Source organism: Pristis pectinata, chromosome 6 (genome assembly GCF_009764475.1).
Source record: "Pristis pectinata isolate sPriPec2 chromosome 6, sPriPec2.1.pri, whole genome shotgun sequence".
In the NCBI taxonomy this organism is placed as follows: Eukaryota; Metazoa; Chordata; class Chondrichthyes; order Rhinopristiformes; family Pristidae; genus Pristis; species Pristis pectinata.
Genome location: NC_067410.1, coordinates 99,173,731 through 99,190,767, shown reverse-complemented (window position 1 = coordinate 99,190,767; position 17,037 = coordinate 99,173,731). Strand labels below are relative to the sequence as shown.

Sequence of the window (17,037 nt, the reverse complement as noted above, 5' to 3'; positions counted from 1 at the left end):
CTGGCAGCTGTTCCATATATCTACTACCCACTGTGTTTCTTTTAAAAAGGAAGTTGTCCCTTGTGTTCTTATTAAACCTTTCACCTCTAACCTTAAAACTATGTCTTCTAGTTTTTTGATTTCCCCAACCCTGGAAAAAAAGGCCGCTCACCATATGCTCCTCATTATTTTGTATACCTTTGAGATCACCCCTCAGTCTCCTACGCTCCAAGGAGTAAAGGCCCAGCCTGTCTAACCTCTCCCGATTAATTCAGTCCCTCGAGCCAGGCAACTTCCTTGTAAATTTTTTTGCACTCTTTCCACTTTAATTGCATCCTTCCTGTAACAGGGTGACCAAAACTGAACACAATACTCCAAGTGTGGCCTCACCATTGTCTTGTACGATTATTTTTAATTCCATTCTAGCTACACCTGATTATTTCTTGCAAATCAGATCAGCTTTTGAATCATAAGCCTGGTACTGTCTATAATTTTGTCTAAATACTGTGAAACAAAACACAATTCTGTTCCCTTCAAGACAAAAGTAGACACTTGACTTCAAGTCAATGCTCGCACCAACCAGCTGGAGTACAATTTCATGTAAGATTTCATTCTTTTTCAGATATAACAGATTATCTAAAGGGTTAATGATTTATAAAGAAATCTGTTGCTATGCCTATTAGATTACAATTACATAACAGGCTCATGACCTCCAAAGGTGGAACAAGATGGCTGACAAGTAATGAGGCAGCTCACAGTCATGGTCATCTTGTTGAGCTGGTTAACATGTTAAGTCGATGTTTGCATGGAATCATCTGAGAAACCTTTGAACTCCTCCCAGAATTTGCTCTGTGCTGCATGGTTTGTCTTTAGGGGCAGGGAAAGATCCCAAATTGATCTCCAATCCAGATGTACTCCTCATTCAATGGCCATCCAATTGTAATATGGGTGGAAATATGGAGTTAGCCTCTGGACTCACTCCACATCTGGCTAGTTTCTGAAGGCCAGCAACAAAGTCTGAACAGCATTAGCCCCAACATTTTATCAATTATGCTATGCTACATCAAGGCCAGTTTTTTGGCCTATGACTGTGTTCCACCAATTTCCTTGATGCATTGTATGTTCAGAAATGCAATGTAGGCTGGGCTGAAATCTCTTCAATAGCTGCTTCTGTCTAAATCTGTGTGTGTCAAAATGTATGAAAGGGAACTCTGCTCATAAATCACGACCATCTTAACAAGCCTCTAATGTGTTTGAAATCTACAGCAAACCTCTGATAATCCAGTATCTACCCGTTATTCAGAAATCCCAGTTTGCATCTGAACTGGCCAGCTTCCATGAAAGGTCATTAATCTTTCTAGTTTAGCTCTTTTTTTCTCCACAGGTGCTGTGTATTTCAATATTTTTGTTTCTATTCAGGTTCCAGCTTCTGCACTGTTTTGTTCCTGCAGTATATTACATCTTGAAGTTAGAGTGTTGTTCTTTCCCTTTTCTTTCTCTTTCCTTTTCATTTTCATTGATCTCCCAGTTAAATCTACTGATGGATCATCCATGATTAATGAGCCTTTGCCACCATATTACAGCTGTTACTGCCACCAGATTAATCATTCTGTCTCTTTTTCTCCACGTAATCATACATTCTCGTTTGTTCTTTACACCCCACCCCTTCTCTACAGCTTAAGAGTTTGAATATTGTCGGTTCTGATTAAAGATCATTGACCAAAAACATTACCCTCTTTCTGGCTCCCTTTATGTGCTAACCTGCAGCAGATTTCCAGAATTCGGTTTTCATTTACCTTTTTTTTTCCATTATTGTTTAAATTCTATCCAAACTTCAATCCCTATTGCAAGTTGTACATCCAGTCTTTTCACGGGATTGCACAACCAAGTTTCCTGACTTTGCTGCTGAAACAAATAAAAAGTGAGTCCATCAGAAATCAGTTGATAACTGCATTGTTTGATGGAAGCTACTGTAAAGATTCTGTGAAGAAGTGTGGAGAGTTTCTTCTGAGACTGGGTCATTTGTCAGTTTTAAGGTAATATATGCAAAAGTCGCAGATTCACTTTTTATTTTGATAATACGCAATTGAGGTACTATGCATGCTTGAAATCAAATTGGAAAAAAATGTTAGACTTACTAAGCTGGTTAGAAAGTGCATGTAATGTTTTGGTTCTTGTGAAAGGATATCAATCCAAAATATTAACATTGTCTTGCCTAACCTGCTGAGTATTTACAGCATTTTCTGTTTCTGCCCCCTTCAAAGGCTGCTGTTGAGTTGAAAGTATAGACTGCACTCTATTCTATCCCAGGGTTGCAGCAACAGTAGAAAACTAGCTGAAGGTGCAAGCTGAGGACAAAATTGAGCATTTCAATGATACCAGTGGAAGATCTTCCATCCCTGGAATGTCCTGGGGAATTAAAGGCTGCCACATGTTTCACATCTGGATCCAATAAACAAAGCCTTAAGGTGCCCCACCACAGCAATAACAGAATGTAGTTGCAGTAGCAGTGAAAAGGTTTTTGCTAGAAGTGACCTATCTTGCGCACTCTATGCTATTTACTAGAGGCAAAGGTTTCCTTGGTGGAAGTAGTTTACGTTGTGTATTTCGTACGTAAGCACTGAAGATCTATAGTATTAATCTGTTCTGTTTTGGAGATCACTTTGAAGTGGATTCTGACCCACTGAAGATCCTGTTGTGTTTATTTACCAATCTGGAGCCAAGGTTTCTTTTTCTGAAGCTTTGATATTTCTATAGATTCTACTATAGGTGTTTTGTTACAGGTTCAAGAGGCAGTGGCTGAAGACAACTGCTCCTTTGGCACTATTGACACATGGTTGCTGTACAAACTGACAAAAGGTAAGGCAGGCCTTGAAGACTCAATGTTAGGTTCACCAAAAGAACATTGAAGCCCTAATTCAGAACGGTAATTGATTAAAACTATTTAGTCTAAGTTATGAATTGAACAACATCCTGCTGCTCTGCACAGAAACTACATCTATCATTGAGTTCATCTTGCACTTGTCACAGGCTTGGAAAGAGTTGGAGCATCCTGATTGGCTCATTTCTCAAAGCTTAATAAAGCAACCAATAAAAAAAAAATGTGAAGCACTTGCAGTACTTCATTACAGTAAAACCCCAATAATCCTTTATCTGACTCATCAGAAATTCTGATGCTTCAGCATTTGGCTCACTGGGGCACTGGTCCCCAGGCTCCCTTTCAACTTAGATGGTTTACTGGAAATTTTATTATAATTCTGTGTAACGTCTTAAAAATGAATTAAGAGTGAGGTATTGAAGTAACATCCAGTTGTCCAGAAAATCTGTCATTCCAACATCACCAAAGTCCCGAGTGTGTTGTATTATTGGAGTTTTACTGTATATATCAAATGGAAGTCCCAGGAAGTTGTTTAAATCTTTATGCTTTTTAAAAAGCATCTAAAAATGAATCAAATTTTAAGCCAAACAATGAGAAGGATCTTGTCAGTTCTGTGTTCCATTACTTCCACTAAGTTTACCTTGAATGTACTCTCCCTTTTTCCACACCCCTTGCCTCTTCCTTTCTGTGGCCTTTCTCTGTCCTTCAGTGCATGTTCTATTCCAAGCTTGATCGTTGAACTTATTGTTGGGTAATGATGTTTGTCATACTAGCAACATTCTGATATTCACTGCATCCCAACTCTTCCCATGGACCACCCAGGGCAGCACAGAGGCTGTGACTAGATGTTGATAATTATGTGTAGAAAAAAATTCCAAAGAAGGGCTTTTTCAATTCTTGTATACATTATTCAAAGGACTATAATCAGTTTTTATTAATGTCATAGGAATATGGTTTTGCCCATTCAGTACCTTGAACCTGCCCTATCATGTAAAAGATCATGGTTGATTGTATACTATCACTTCATTTACTTGGCTTTGCTCCATAATCCCTTGGTATCCTTGCATAATGAACAAATAACTAGAGGGGATGCATTTAAGGTGAGAGGGAAAGTTCAAAGATGTGCGGGGCAAGTTTTCTGCACAGAGTGCCTGGAAGGCACTTACAGGGGTGGTGGTGGAGGCAGATACAATGGAGGTATTTAGGAGGCTCTCAGGCAGGCACGTAACTATACAGAGAATAGAGGGATAAGGGCAAGCAGGTGTCATCAGCTTAATTAGTTCAGTACAACTTCATGGGTCGAAGGGCCTATTCCAGTGCTGTTCTGTTCTATGTTCTAATCTGTCTTGAAAGCTCCAACTGTCTGAAAATACTGGCTTTTTGGGAAAGGGCTCTAGATTTCCTGTACCCTTTTTGTGGAAAATGTGCCACCTATTTTAGTTGTCATTGTTATGTTACATCTCTATTCTTGCATTTGATAAATTCTCGACATCCAGCCAATCAAATCTTAAACACCATAATCCAATCAATCCTCAATCTTGAATAGAATATGAGCCGGGATTATGTATCCTGCCCTCAATTTCTTTCCTTCACCTCTTTTTTTAAAAGAATATCCAGATTTATCAGTTTTGGATCAAAAGTGAAAGACCTCTGTTGTCTGCATTGAATCTGCACCACTTCCTTTCCCTCCTCACTCGCCATTATTTGGTTGTACAGTTCCCACTTCCTTTATCCAAATCACAAATGAGCAGACTGGAAAGCTCCCCACTTTGCACTTCCCACCAGTCAGAGTACATATACTTTATCCCCAGAGTGCTGCTTCGCTACAATTTCTAAATGCTAAGTCATGACAATAAGACAAAGGAGCAGAAGTCGACCATTTGGCCTATCGAGTCTGCTCCGCCATTATATCATGAGCTGATCCATTCTCCCATTTAGCCCCACTCTCCTGCCTTCTTACCATAACCTGTGATGCCCTAGCTACTCAGATACTGTACCTATCAGTCTCTGCCTTAAATACACTCAATGACTTTGCCTCCACAGCTGCCTGTGGCAACAAATTCCACAAATTCACCACTCTCTGGCTAAAGAAATTTCTCCACATCTCTGTTCTGAGTGGGGGCCCTTCAATCCTGAAGACGTGCCCACTTGTACTAGACTCCCCTGCCATGGGAAACAACTTTGCCACATCTACTCTGTCCAGGCCTTTTAACATTTTAACACGTGTACTATGTCTCACTGAAACGTGGCTTACACCTGCCTCACCTGATTCTGCTATTCAACCTGACGGCTTCTCGATTCATTGAATGGACCATATAGAGTCCTCAGGCAAAGTTAAAGGTGGAGGGGTCTGCTTCTTAATAACCTGTGGTGCTCAGACGTGAAGATCCTGGCGAGCTCCTGCTCACCCAGCCTGGAATATCTAATGGTGAAGTGTTGACCATTCTATCTGCCAAGAGAGTTCGCTTCAGCTATCCTGATGACAGTCCACATCCCACCACAGACAGACATGAAGCCTGCACTCAATGAGCTATACTCTGTGGTCAACAATCTTGAGACAGGATACACTGAGGCCCTCTTCATCATCGCAGGGGACTTCAATCAGGCCAACCTCGGGAGTGTGTTACCAAAATACGACCAGCACATCTCCTGCTCCACCAGGGGCGCTAACACCCTTGACCACTGCTATACAACCATCAAAGATGCCTTCCAAGCCACCCCTCGTCCTCACTTTGGGAAATCAGACCACCAGGCTGTGCTCCTCCTCCCTGCATACAGACAGAAGCTGAAACGGGAGGATCTGGTACGGAGAGTCATGCAATGCTGGTCTGAGGAAGCAGATGAGCTTCTACGTGACTGCTTTGAGACAGTGGACTGGACCATGTTCAAAGACTCAGCTGCCAGCCTTGATGAGTATGCCATCACCATCACAGACTTTATCAGCAGTTGTGTGGAGGACTGTGTACCAAAGAGGACAATACAGGTGTTCCCAAACAGGAAGCCATGGATGAACTGGGAGATCCACTCCCTACTGAAGGAGAGGACTGCTGCACACAAATCTGGTAATCCTGATCTGTACAAGAAGCGAGGTATGACCTTCGTAAAGCTATAAGGGATGCCAAGAGGCAATACCAACTCAAAATAGAGTCCCTGACCAGCCGCCAGTTATGGCAGGGCTTACATGCCATGACAGGCTACAAGATGAAGTCAGGCTGCATAGCTAACAACAGCGCATCCCTTCCTGATGAACTTAATGCTTTCTATGCACGTTTTGAACAAAAAGGAAGTGGATTGTCACCATCCACTCTGACGGCCACCAACACAGCTGAACCTGTGATCACAGTGGAGGACGTAAGGATCAGTCCTTCTGAAGAGTGAACACGAGGAAAGCGCCTGGCCCAGACGGTGTCCTGGGCCACGTGCTCAGATCTTGTGCTGATCAGCTGGCAGAAGTATTTGCGGACATATTCTACCTCTCCCTGCTTCAATCTCAGGTTCCCTCCTGTTTAAAGAAGACCACTATCATCCCGGTACCAAAGAAAAGCAAGGTAACATGCCTCAATGACTACCGACCATCATGAAGTTCTTTGAGAGGTTGGTCATGGCACGCATCAACTCCAGCCTACCAGACAACCTGGACCCATTGCAATTCGCCTATCACCGAAACAGGTCTACAGCGGATGCCATCTCCCTGGCCCTTCACTCAGCTCTGGAGCATCTGGACAGTAAGGACACTTACTTTAGACTATTGTTTATTGACTACAGCTCTGCCTTCAATACAATAATACCAAGCAAGCTTGTCACTGAACTCCGAGACCTAGGACTCAACATCTCCCTCTGTAACTGGATCCTTGACTTCTAACAACAGACCGCAATCAGTGAGGATAGGCAGCAATTCCTCCGGCACGATTATTCTCAACACTGGTGCACCTCAAGGCTGCATCCTCAGCCCTCTACTCTACTCCCTATACACTCATGACTGTGTGGCCAGATTGTGCTCTAACTCCATCTACAAGTTTGCAGATGATACCACCGTCGTAGGCCGTATCTCAAACAGCGATGAATCGGAGTACAGGAAGGAGATAGAGAGCTTAGTGGGATCGTATCATGACAACAACCTCTGTCAATATCAAGAAAACTAAAAAGCTGGTCATTGACTTCAGGAAAGGGGGTGGTGTACATACACCTGTCTACATCAATGGTGCTGAGGTTGAGAGGGTTGACGGCTTCAAGTTCCTGGGAGTGAACATCACCAACAACCTGTCCTGGACAAACCACGTGGATGCCACAGCCAAGAAAGCTCACCAGCGCCTCTACTTCCTCAGGAGGCTAAAGAAATTTGGTTTGTCCCTTTTGACTGTCACCAACTTTTACCGATGCACCATAGAAAGCATCCTATCAGGATATATCATGGCTTGGTATAGCAACTGCTCTGCCCAAGACCGCAAGAAGCTGCAGAGAGTTGTGGACACAGCCCAGGGCATCACGGACACCAGTTTCCCCTCCTTGGACTCTGTCTTTACCTCTCGTTGTCTTGGTGAAGTAGCTAGCATAATCCAAAGACCCCACCCACCCGGGACATTCTCTCTTCTCTCCTCTTCCATCGGGTAGAAGATACAGGTGCCTAAGGGCACGTACCACCAGACTTAAGGACAGCTTCTACCCCACTGTGATAAGACTATTGAACAGTTCCCTTGTACGATGAGATGGACTATGACCTCATGACCTCATGATCTACCTTGTTGTGACCTTGCACCTTATTGCACTGCACTTTCTCTGTAGCTGTGACACTTTACTCTGTACTGTTTTTTTTAACCTGTACTACAATCATGCACTCTGTACTAACTTGAAGTAACTGCACTGTGTAGTGAATTGACCTGTAAGATCGGTTTGTAAAACAAGTTTTTCACTGTACCTTGGTACAAGTGACAATAATATACCAATACATTCAAATGTTTGAGGTTCCCCCCTCGTTCTTCTGACTCCAAGGAGTACAGCCCAAGAGGCCGTCAAATGTTCCTCATATGTTAACCCTCTCATTCCTGGAATCATTCCAGTGAGTCTTCTCTGAACACTCTCCAACGTCAGCACATCTTTCCTTAAGTAAGGAGTCCAAAACTGCACATAGTACTCCAAGTGAGGTCTTACCAATGCCTATAGAGCCTCAACATCACATCCCTGCTCTTATATTCTATTCCTCTAGAAATGAATGCCAACGTTGCATTCGCCTTCTCCACCACCGACTCAACCTGGAGGTTAACTTTTAGGGTATCCTGCAGGAGGACTCCAAGTCCCTTTACATCTCTGAATTTTGAATTTTCTCCCCATGTAAATAATAGTTTGCCCGTTTATTCCTTCTACCAAAGTGCGTGACCATACACTTTCCAACATCGTATTTCATTTGCCGCCACTTTGCCCATTCTCCTAGTCCATTGAGGCCATTTCTGGTTCCACATGTTTCAATCTTGTTATTGCATCACTCCTATTACATTGCCATTCACTGCAGTTGTTACATCCTCCCTGAGAAGGGAAAATTCACGCATTTTCATTCACATAGACATAAACCCACCATGTTTATTATAACTGGGTATTCTGGGATATGATAGACCTGCCAATATTCATGGTGAGATTAAAGCCCATTAACCAGCTGCAATGAATTGTGGAACACATCCAGTGTGCAGAACAGATACCTCATCAGTGACCCCACAGTAATTGTCCCTGGTTCCCACCTTCCTTGAAGGCGGTGGATGCACTTTTCAATAGAATCCTCAAGCGATGAACAAAGTGGCCAACTGCTTCACAAACAGGAGATCCTGGATGATGCAGTGTATGAATGTGTCCTGTGAGTCCTGCAGCAACAGGAGAGATCTGATTTTGTTTTCCGCTTGGCATCTCGAGGTGGTTGACTGGATTAAAAGACAACGCTTAAAAGGTCATGCAAAAAAAGGAGATCATTGCTATTGAAGTCGGTGGCTATCTCCTACCACACATGTATGCCATCACCCTCCTGTTTTTACCTAAAAATGTTTCTTCTGCCCATTTGTTGTTACGGGTACCCTTTCTTCCAACTGCTGTAATGACTTCAGCAATATTGTAAATCTTCTTGCTTTATTATTTCCTGACTCTAAAGGAATTAGAAGTAAACTCTAATAATTTCTCATTAAGGCCAGCTTGTTAGTATAGATGTAATAATCATAGTACAAAAGCTGTTTATGGGAATGGGGAAGCTTCATCCAGAATATTAATCTACTAGGATAAGGAAACTCTTGTATGAAGAATGATTCCCATCTGGAATAGCATTTTAGGAAAAGTAGTGGATGCAAACATCCTGGAAATGAAAAGGAAAATTAGAAAACAGAGTGGGAATGTACGACTTTACTGGATGATTTAAGACTGTCTTCTAGCCTTAGTCCGTCCTCCAGGCTGAAGTATTTGAATTTCAGTTACCTCTGCTTACTCTGTTACCTATGTTGTCTTTTTAAATGTAGGTGCTGTCTTTGCAACAGATTACTCGAATGCAAGTACCACAGGAATGTTCGATCCATATCAGGTATTTTAATTCCTGTTCTAACTCGGCATTAAAATCCTGGTCATGTGATATTTTCAGATATGATTAGGGATTTTCAACAATATGTACTTTTATTTTAAGAAAAGCAATGCAGTAAATCTAACATATAGAGCCTTTACTTTTAAAACCTAATTTATGACAGCAAACTCATTTGTACTACTGCAAATTAGCAGTAATTAATATTTATCATTTCAGTTGTGCTGGAGTGAATTGCTTGCAAACCTTCTCTCAGTACCTGTATCTATTTTACCTCCAGTGAAGGATACTTGGTAAGCATTTTGGTGTCTAAATCGTAATCATTGTGCCCACTGACATACTACAATGCAGTTAAAACAATTGCTTGACATTGAATGGATGGTGGAAACATGAGTGAAACTTTGATCTTTGGACAACACCTTCCCAGAAACCTGTGGCTGGAGAATTAAGGATGTTGTAAATTCCGATTCACTAGTTAATTAGGGACAAAGTGTAATGGTGACAAGTCCAATTGGACTGACGTTGTCACTGAAGAACTTCAGACATTGGTTGGTGATCTGTACTGAATTTTCCTTGTTGAATTAGTAAATAGAAAGTCAGTGTGTTGAAACCAGAACTTTTTTTTTTGAAAGACATCACAGATGGGCAGATTTATTAATAAACACCAGTAAGACATGTAACTTTGGTGTTCAAGTATGAAAAATGTATTTACCTAGTTTTTCTTGATAATGATAATAAAAACAATTGTGATTTAGGGCAATTTTGTATGAGATTGATCTTTGGGCCACATTCTATTCTGAATTGTGCTGCTGAACATTATGGCATTAAATACTCTTGGGAATTAACTTTATATTCTGACATTTGGCCTCTTTCTTTTCGGTATTGATATCCTGAAACAATTTGCTTATTTCCATTATATAAAACTGAACTTAAATAATTTAAACTTATGGCAGTTAATACAACTTACAACATTTTACTTGTGGATTTAAGTGTTTTTCTCTTGAAATGATACATGAGCTACTTTGAATTGGAGCTTAATTGAAGTTGCTCTTTCCCATTGGAATTTTTTTTGGGGATATGATCCAAGAATGTACAAAAATTGGTTAAGGAAAATATAAGCAAGGCATCTAACTCTATTACAGGGGATATGTACAAATCTGAGATGACTTTTTTCAAATTTATTTTTCTAGTGTCTACATCATCCAAGTACTTGGAAGTATTCTCCGGCTTGTCTGTCTTCATATTTTACCTTGCTATGTCTTGAGCATATTTTCTTCCTTGTCATCCGCAGCACTGGCTTTGATTTCCCTATCTTTCCCTCTTGTGGAAATTTATTTTGTCTTAAACATCTTGAACATCTTCCCACTGTCCCCTTGTGACTTTTTTTTTCCTGTCAACTTTTGGTTCTGTTTTCCTGGCTAGACCCCCTCTCATCCTGTCCAAGTTGGCCCTCATGCAGTTTAGAAGTCTAATATAGATGGTACTTTGCTTTCCTCTATAATCTAAACCATGATTTTCTGTTGATCGCACGTACCCAGGTGTTCTCCCACAGATACTTGGTGGTCTTCATTCCTCAGCACCAGATCCAGCAATCCCTCTTCTTGCTGGACTAAACATTTTGGTCAAGGAAGTTTCCCTGATCACATTTTAGAAACATCTTCCTTTCTTCCCTTTTACTTTGATACTATCCTGGTTGTTGTTTTTGGTCGTTAAAGTCTACTAATATTACCACGCAGTAGCTCTGGCACGTTGCTGTAATTTCATTGCAGATTTGCTGCTCTATATGCTCTTGCTGTTTATAGGTGTATAGAGTATCCCCAGTAACGTAATCCTAGTCTATTTGTTTATTGACTTTCATTAAATTCATTCTGTTCTTGCCTGCTGAAGGACAGGCCATCTTTCCAACACCACACTGTCTTCTATAATTAGTTATGCCACCCCATCTTTTTGTTCTTTCTCTATCTCTGAGATCTTTTAACTGCAGAACTCATCTGATCCTCATCATTTTAGCACTCTTCTTTCACAGCATCATATTCCCACGTGGCTATTTATACTTTCTTGACTGAAAGTTATGGTAAATAAAATACTTTGAAGAAAAAGCCTCACACAGATTTTGACTTGATATTTGAACAATACGATGTAATTCAGTAACTTAATGTACTTTTGCTTCCAATATTTTAGCTCCAAATTCGGTTATACTGATAGGAGTATATTTGGTACTCCTATTCCAATAATGGCTTTGGTGAGTACACGTGTACATTTAATACTCAAATAGTTTCCCTATTCGCTATGGTGTGCTAGCATATAACCTAATTATCAGTGCTATGTATTCTGTTTACTTGGAAGTTCATTATGACAGTAATTTTAAAGATCAATGTAACTTTGGAAATTATCACTGATCTTGAACTAGTTTCCTATCACATGTCCTGTATTGTTATTACAACTGACTACTTGAGTTAACATAATTTAGTCGATATGTTGCATTGTAACTATTTTTACTTGTTTAAAGAAGTCAGTTAGCAATGGTTGGGGGTCTTTTAAAGTAATTGATTTTAAGGAGACTTTATTTAGATTTGTCTTCAATTCGATGCTTATTTGGAAATGTACTTGTTAAAGTACTGGAGTGTCTGTGGAGAGAATTACATGATTACATTTGGAAGTTGGCCTTCTGAGCCACCAGCCAAACCAAACTACATGTGCTAGCCCTTGTCCACCTCCCTCCTCCCTCACTGGTTTGCACCCACCCACCTGGTTCCACCTATCACCTACATCATTTATCCCTCTCCCTTCATACTGGCAATCTGTCCTGTTCCCCTCAGTCCTGATGCAGGATATCAACCCAAACACAGACTTGCATCTTTTGCCTCCACAGATGCTGCTTCACCCACTGAGATCTTCCAGCATTTGTTGTTGTTCTGGGTCACCAGCTTAGTTTGTAATCTTTTCCTGTCACATTAGATGGAAGAATGGGGAGATGGTTGGTTCGAGAGAAGATCAGAAATTACCCGGGGGAAAAAACTTCTCTCCTTGTTTGCTTGTAAATAGTCCAAGGAATGGAAATTATTTCTATGAAGTGAAGTAAGATGGGACGTGGTGAGGTAGAAACTTTAATCTTTGATCACCAGTGCTAACTGTGTGCTGGTAATGGCTGCCAATTAATAGGCCTACATATGATTGATGCTGTTGATTTCAATGGAACCAAATGTGCAGATACAACAAACGGGCACCTGACATTTAGTGGAAGACATGAAACATTAATTTTTGTCATGTGAGTTTCTTGCATTTGCCCTACTGAACATAAAGGAAAATAGGAGAATTATGAAAGAGAGAAGGTGCAGAGTTGTGGCAAGTAGCTTCACAGCAATGTGGGCATGTCTAATGTGTTTACTCCTTTGCTAGGCAGCGGATCAACAAGCAGCCATGTTTGGGGAATGTTGCTTTGAACCAGGTGATGTGAAGCTCACAATGGGAACAGGCACTTTCATGTCCATCAATACTGGAACCAAACCACCTACTTCTGTAACAGGTACACAATTGTACTTCAATCACTGCTGCACACGTTAGGTTCCTCAGTGAATGAAACTTCTGTTCATGGAAGTTGCCTGGAGCAATCTAAACATAGTCTGAAACCCCAATCCATGTAAATGTGCTCAGTAATCTGGGATACCTTGGACTGCACATGTGCAAGAAATTGTGACAATGTTTAATGATGGTACATTTTGTTACATGAAGCACCTTGATTCAGAATAAGTCCACGATGTATCTGTTTCATGCATTGATCATATTTTCAAAACTGGGGTGAATGGTTATTAAGTTTAATTGGATGGGCTCATCCAGAGACTTATTTGTACCGTCTTGATTGCAGCAGCAGTAGTCCTGAGATGTTTTCCTTTCCCCTTAATTTTGGTTCCCCCTTCACAATGGTTGACAGGGCTCTCAACCATGTCTGCTCCATTTACTACACTTCTGCTTCTCTCCCACTTTTCTCCCATCCAAAGTTTCCTCTTGTCCTCATCTTCACAGTCAAAGGATTATCCCCTTGTAATTTCTGCCACTATCAACGTGATGCCATCACAAGATGCATCTTGCCCTCTTCCCTTTCAGCATTCCGAAGGGACCATTCATGATTGGATTTGTTCTTCTATCTTTCTTAGGGCACCTTTGCATGCATCTGCAGGAGATGCAATACATGACCCTTTATCTTTTCTCTCCCTGCGCCCCCCCCTCCCCCAAAAAAAATCTCGGGCCCCCAAATGCACCTTCCAGGTCATTGTAACTACTTGTTACCCCTCTGCAGACTACCTTCGTTCAGACTTCATTGGTGACCCAGAGCTTCAAGTTGCCTGGTATTTCAGTGTTCCATAAGACTCTCTGGTCTTTGGCTTCTGAGCCAAACTGAATGTAAGCTCAAGGAACAGCATATCATTTTCTAAACGCTTCTGTATTGATCTCAACACTTCCAGATAACCAGCCTGTCCTGTTTGTATCAGAATTGACCACCTGCATATTTTCAGCATTCTTTTCTGAAATTCTAAATGCACCACATTTACAAGTTCTCCCTTTTCTTATCTACCAGTTAAATCCTCAAAAACTTGTAGTGTTTGCCAAATACTATTTCCCTTTTACATTGCCACCTTGGATGATTGCAACTAATACATCGACTATTACCATGACTACCTCTTTTAATGATATGAGAGAGAGAGGTGATCAGACCCTGGGAATTTAATGGCTTTTGGTGCCATTAATTTTTCCAGCACTTTTTTCTAAATGTACAATTTTCATTTAATTCCTCTTTTTCATTAGACTCTTGGTTCTCCAGTATTTTAGAGAAGTTTATTGGTATCCTCTGCCGTGAAGACAACCCAAGTATTTGTTTCATTGAGGTGCCATTTCTTTGTTCCCAATTATATATTCTCCTATTTCTGATTTTTAAGGGACCTACATTCATCTTTTAGTCTTTCTTTTTACATAGCAATTTTATAATTCACTTTTATGTTCCAAGCAAGGTTTACGCTCGTACTCCGTCATTCTTCTTCTTCACACCCCTGGTCCTTTGTTGCTGAATTCTAAACTGCTCCTATTCCTTGGACTTTTTTGGCAACTTTATATGCCTCATCTTGTATCTAATACAATCCTTAACTTCTTTTGTAAACAATGGTAGCCTTGCTTTTCCTATTGTTTTTGCTCTGGAAAATGCAGGTTCTGCATTTGTTCCTTTAGTGCTGGCCTTGCCTACCCACGGTTATGCCTTTTATGATCTCCCAAGTCTAACATACCAAACTCACTTCTCATTTCTTCATAGTTTTTCTCCTTGCCCTCTGGTGATTATGCTAATTTGATGTGGTTATGGGTTATTTGGGCACAAAAACTTAAAATATTTGTATTATTAGTGAATCAACTGAAATGTCTTCTGCATTACTTGGAGTCATGTCTTTAATTCTATCATGGCCCAATTGTTCATGGCTGATGTTAGTTGCATTTATTTAAATGGTAGCCATTATGATTGGACATTTAAAAGCCCATGGGAGATGAGCTAAAATTCCTCATAATTTCCCCATGTGGTTCTAACGACCTGGAGTTCACATTACTGAATGGCCAGAAGCTAAAACAGGCATCCTAATGTTCTACTTCATCAATGCAGGGCTTTATCCATTGGTTGGCTGGAAATTGGATCTGAAGTAACATATATAGCAGAAGGAAATGCTGCTGATACGGGTAAAGTGATCCAGTGGGCACAACAGATAGGTAAGGAGTTGCATTTCTGTGTGCATGTTTTTCTTTGGAGAGAAGACTGCTTTAACTTTATTGTGCTCTATATGCAATCGTTTTTAATGTCTGAAATTGGTTGTTTAAGTAATATCTACTGGATCAATAATGTAAAATGATTCTTTCTTTGTGTTTCCATCATTTGGTTTGCAAGTGCATTTTTATGTCAAATTGAGGTATGTGCATTCAGGAAATGGAACTACCTTTATTTCCTAGATTTCTCATCCAGTGTTATACATTTTAGTTCTTTTAAGAGTTAAATACAGGACCAGGAGTCCCTTCCACAGCTGCAACATTTTGTTCAACCAAAATGTTCGTATTACATTGTTAATTCAACAGATTTTGCATCCACTTAATTCTTTTTGATGTAAAATCAGTCTTGTACACCTGTGGCATTTTATTTCCACACTAATTCCTACAGATACCAAATCTTTGACCAAATTATTCAGCATTTGGTGTAAAGATTGAGGGGGGAAACTTGGTTCAGAGAGATGAGAACAACCTCCTCTTCCAATAGCACTTTAGAATTTTCCACATTCTGTTGAACAAGTAGTCAGGGCTTCAGTACATTGCTGCATCAGACAAACACCAACACTTTCTCTGTACTGCTGCAATGATGTCAATAGGACAAAGTCGTAGATATTTGACTTGGATTCAGAACGAGCTAATGTTTCTCAGTTTTTCAAAGAACGGTAATAGTAGCAGCAGCGATCACTCACTCGTAGTTTTGCCGTCATTGCACCTATATCTTTAGTGATGATTTTTTACTGTGCACCAAATCTGTTATCTTTTTTTCTCTCCCACCCTATTGTTTGTACTCCTACGTATTACAGAGTTGCCTTTTCAAAAAACATTCTATTTTTATCATTCATTATATTTGTGTATGTTCATATTGGGCATCATTTTGGTGACTGTGCAAAGCAATCTCTCTCTTGCCCTTTGTGTTATAACTTTTCAAACCACACATTGTTCTCCAGCTGTGGTCTTCGTTTTTATGAGGACTTGTTATTCTCAATTGGGAAACTGACCTACCTCTCTGTTCCATCCTCAATCGAATTTGCAACCCTCCCTGTACTCCTTTCTTGCCTCCATGTTCCTGCATTGAATCTTGCAATTGGTTTTTTTTTGAACGTTTGTGTACACAAAATGGCTTTCCCAAGAGAATACACCTGGGTTTTCACAAATTTTCGGGGAGCTAACACCTGAAGATTCTGAGGAGGCACAGGGAGTGTTAGATTTTTTTCTAATAGAAGTAAACTTCTGCAAAAGACCCCAGGTAGCAGATTTCTAATAGCTTTTGTAATTCTTTCTGCCATAAAACACACTTGCATTGATATTTTATGACTTTACTGACCTGAGTGTTGTCTTTTATTTCTCAAATGTCTTTGCTTTTTCGCAAAAAATGCACTTCCTCTTAAATTAATGCTTTTATTTTTTGTATCAGAATATGCCACTTTATACACTTATATTAATTCAACCCACACTTTATTCACATTTCATCATCCGTTGTAGATGTTTTGTCCTCCATTTTTTGTGATGATTCCCATTTATATTATCTGTAAATCTGAACACCTTTTAGTATCCAATTTGCACTTATCAGATGTGGTCTCAGAACAGAACCATTGTAACCACTGAAAGACTATCCTGCCTCTTACTCTCTCCTAACCAGTTTTTCTTTATTTTGCTGTTCTTCCTTCTAGACATTTATATCAAATACTGAAGAGATTACCTTATGGTTTTTGAAAGCACACATACCATATTCACTGCATTTTTGCCTTTTCAATTTTATCTGCTGCTTCCTTAAAGATCACTTCGTTAGGCATAACTTCTAAAATCCACAAGCTGATATTAATTTCTCCTCATCCATGTA

General features: G+C 40.2%; 1 protein-coding gene across 1 annotated transcript in view; it reads left to right on the top strand.

The window, feature by feature from the left end:
• The window catches only part of gk5 (glycerol kinase 5), a 69,429-nt gene that overhangs the window by 43,752 nt on the left and 8,640 nt on the right, over positions 1-17,037 (top strand). The window contains 7 exon segments of the mRNA XM_052018978.1: positions 2,763-2,838; positions 9,346-9,407; positions 9,621-9,694; positions 11,583-11,643; positions 12,801-12,927; positions 15,043-15,066; positions 15,069-15,146. Of these exon segments, the coding sequence (XP_051874938.1) occupies positions 2,763-2,838; positions 9,346-9,407; positions 9,621-9,694; positions 11,583-11,643; positions 12,801-12,927; positions 15,043-15,066; positions 15,069-15,146 (502 nt within the window).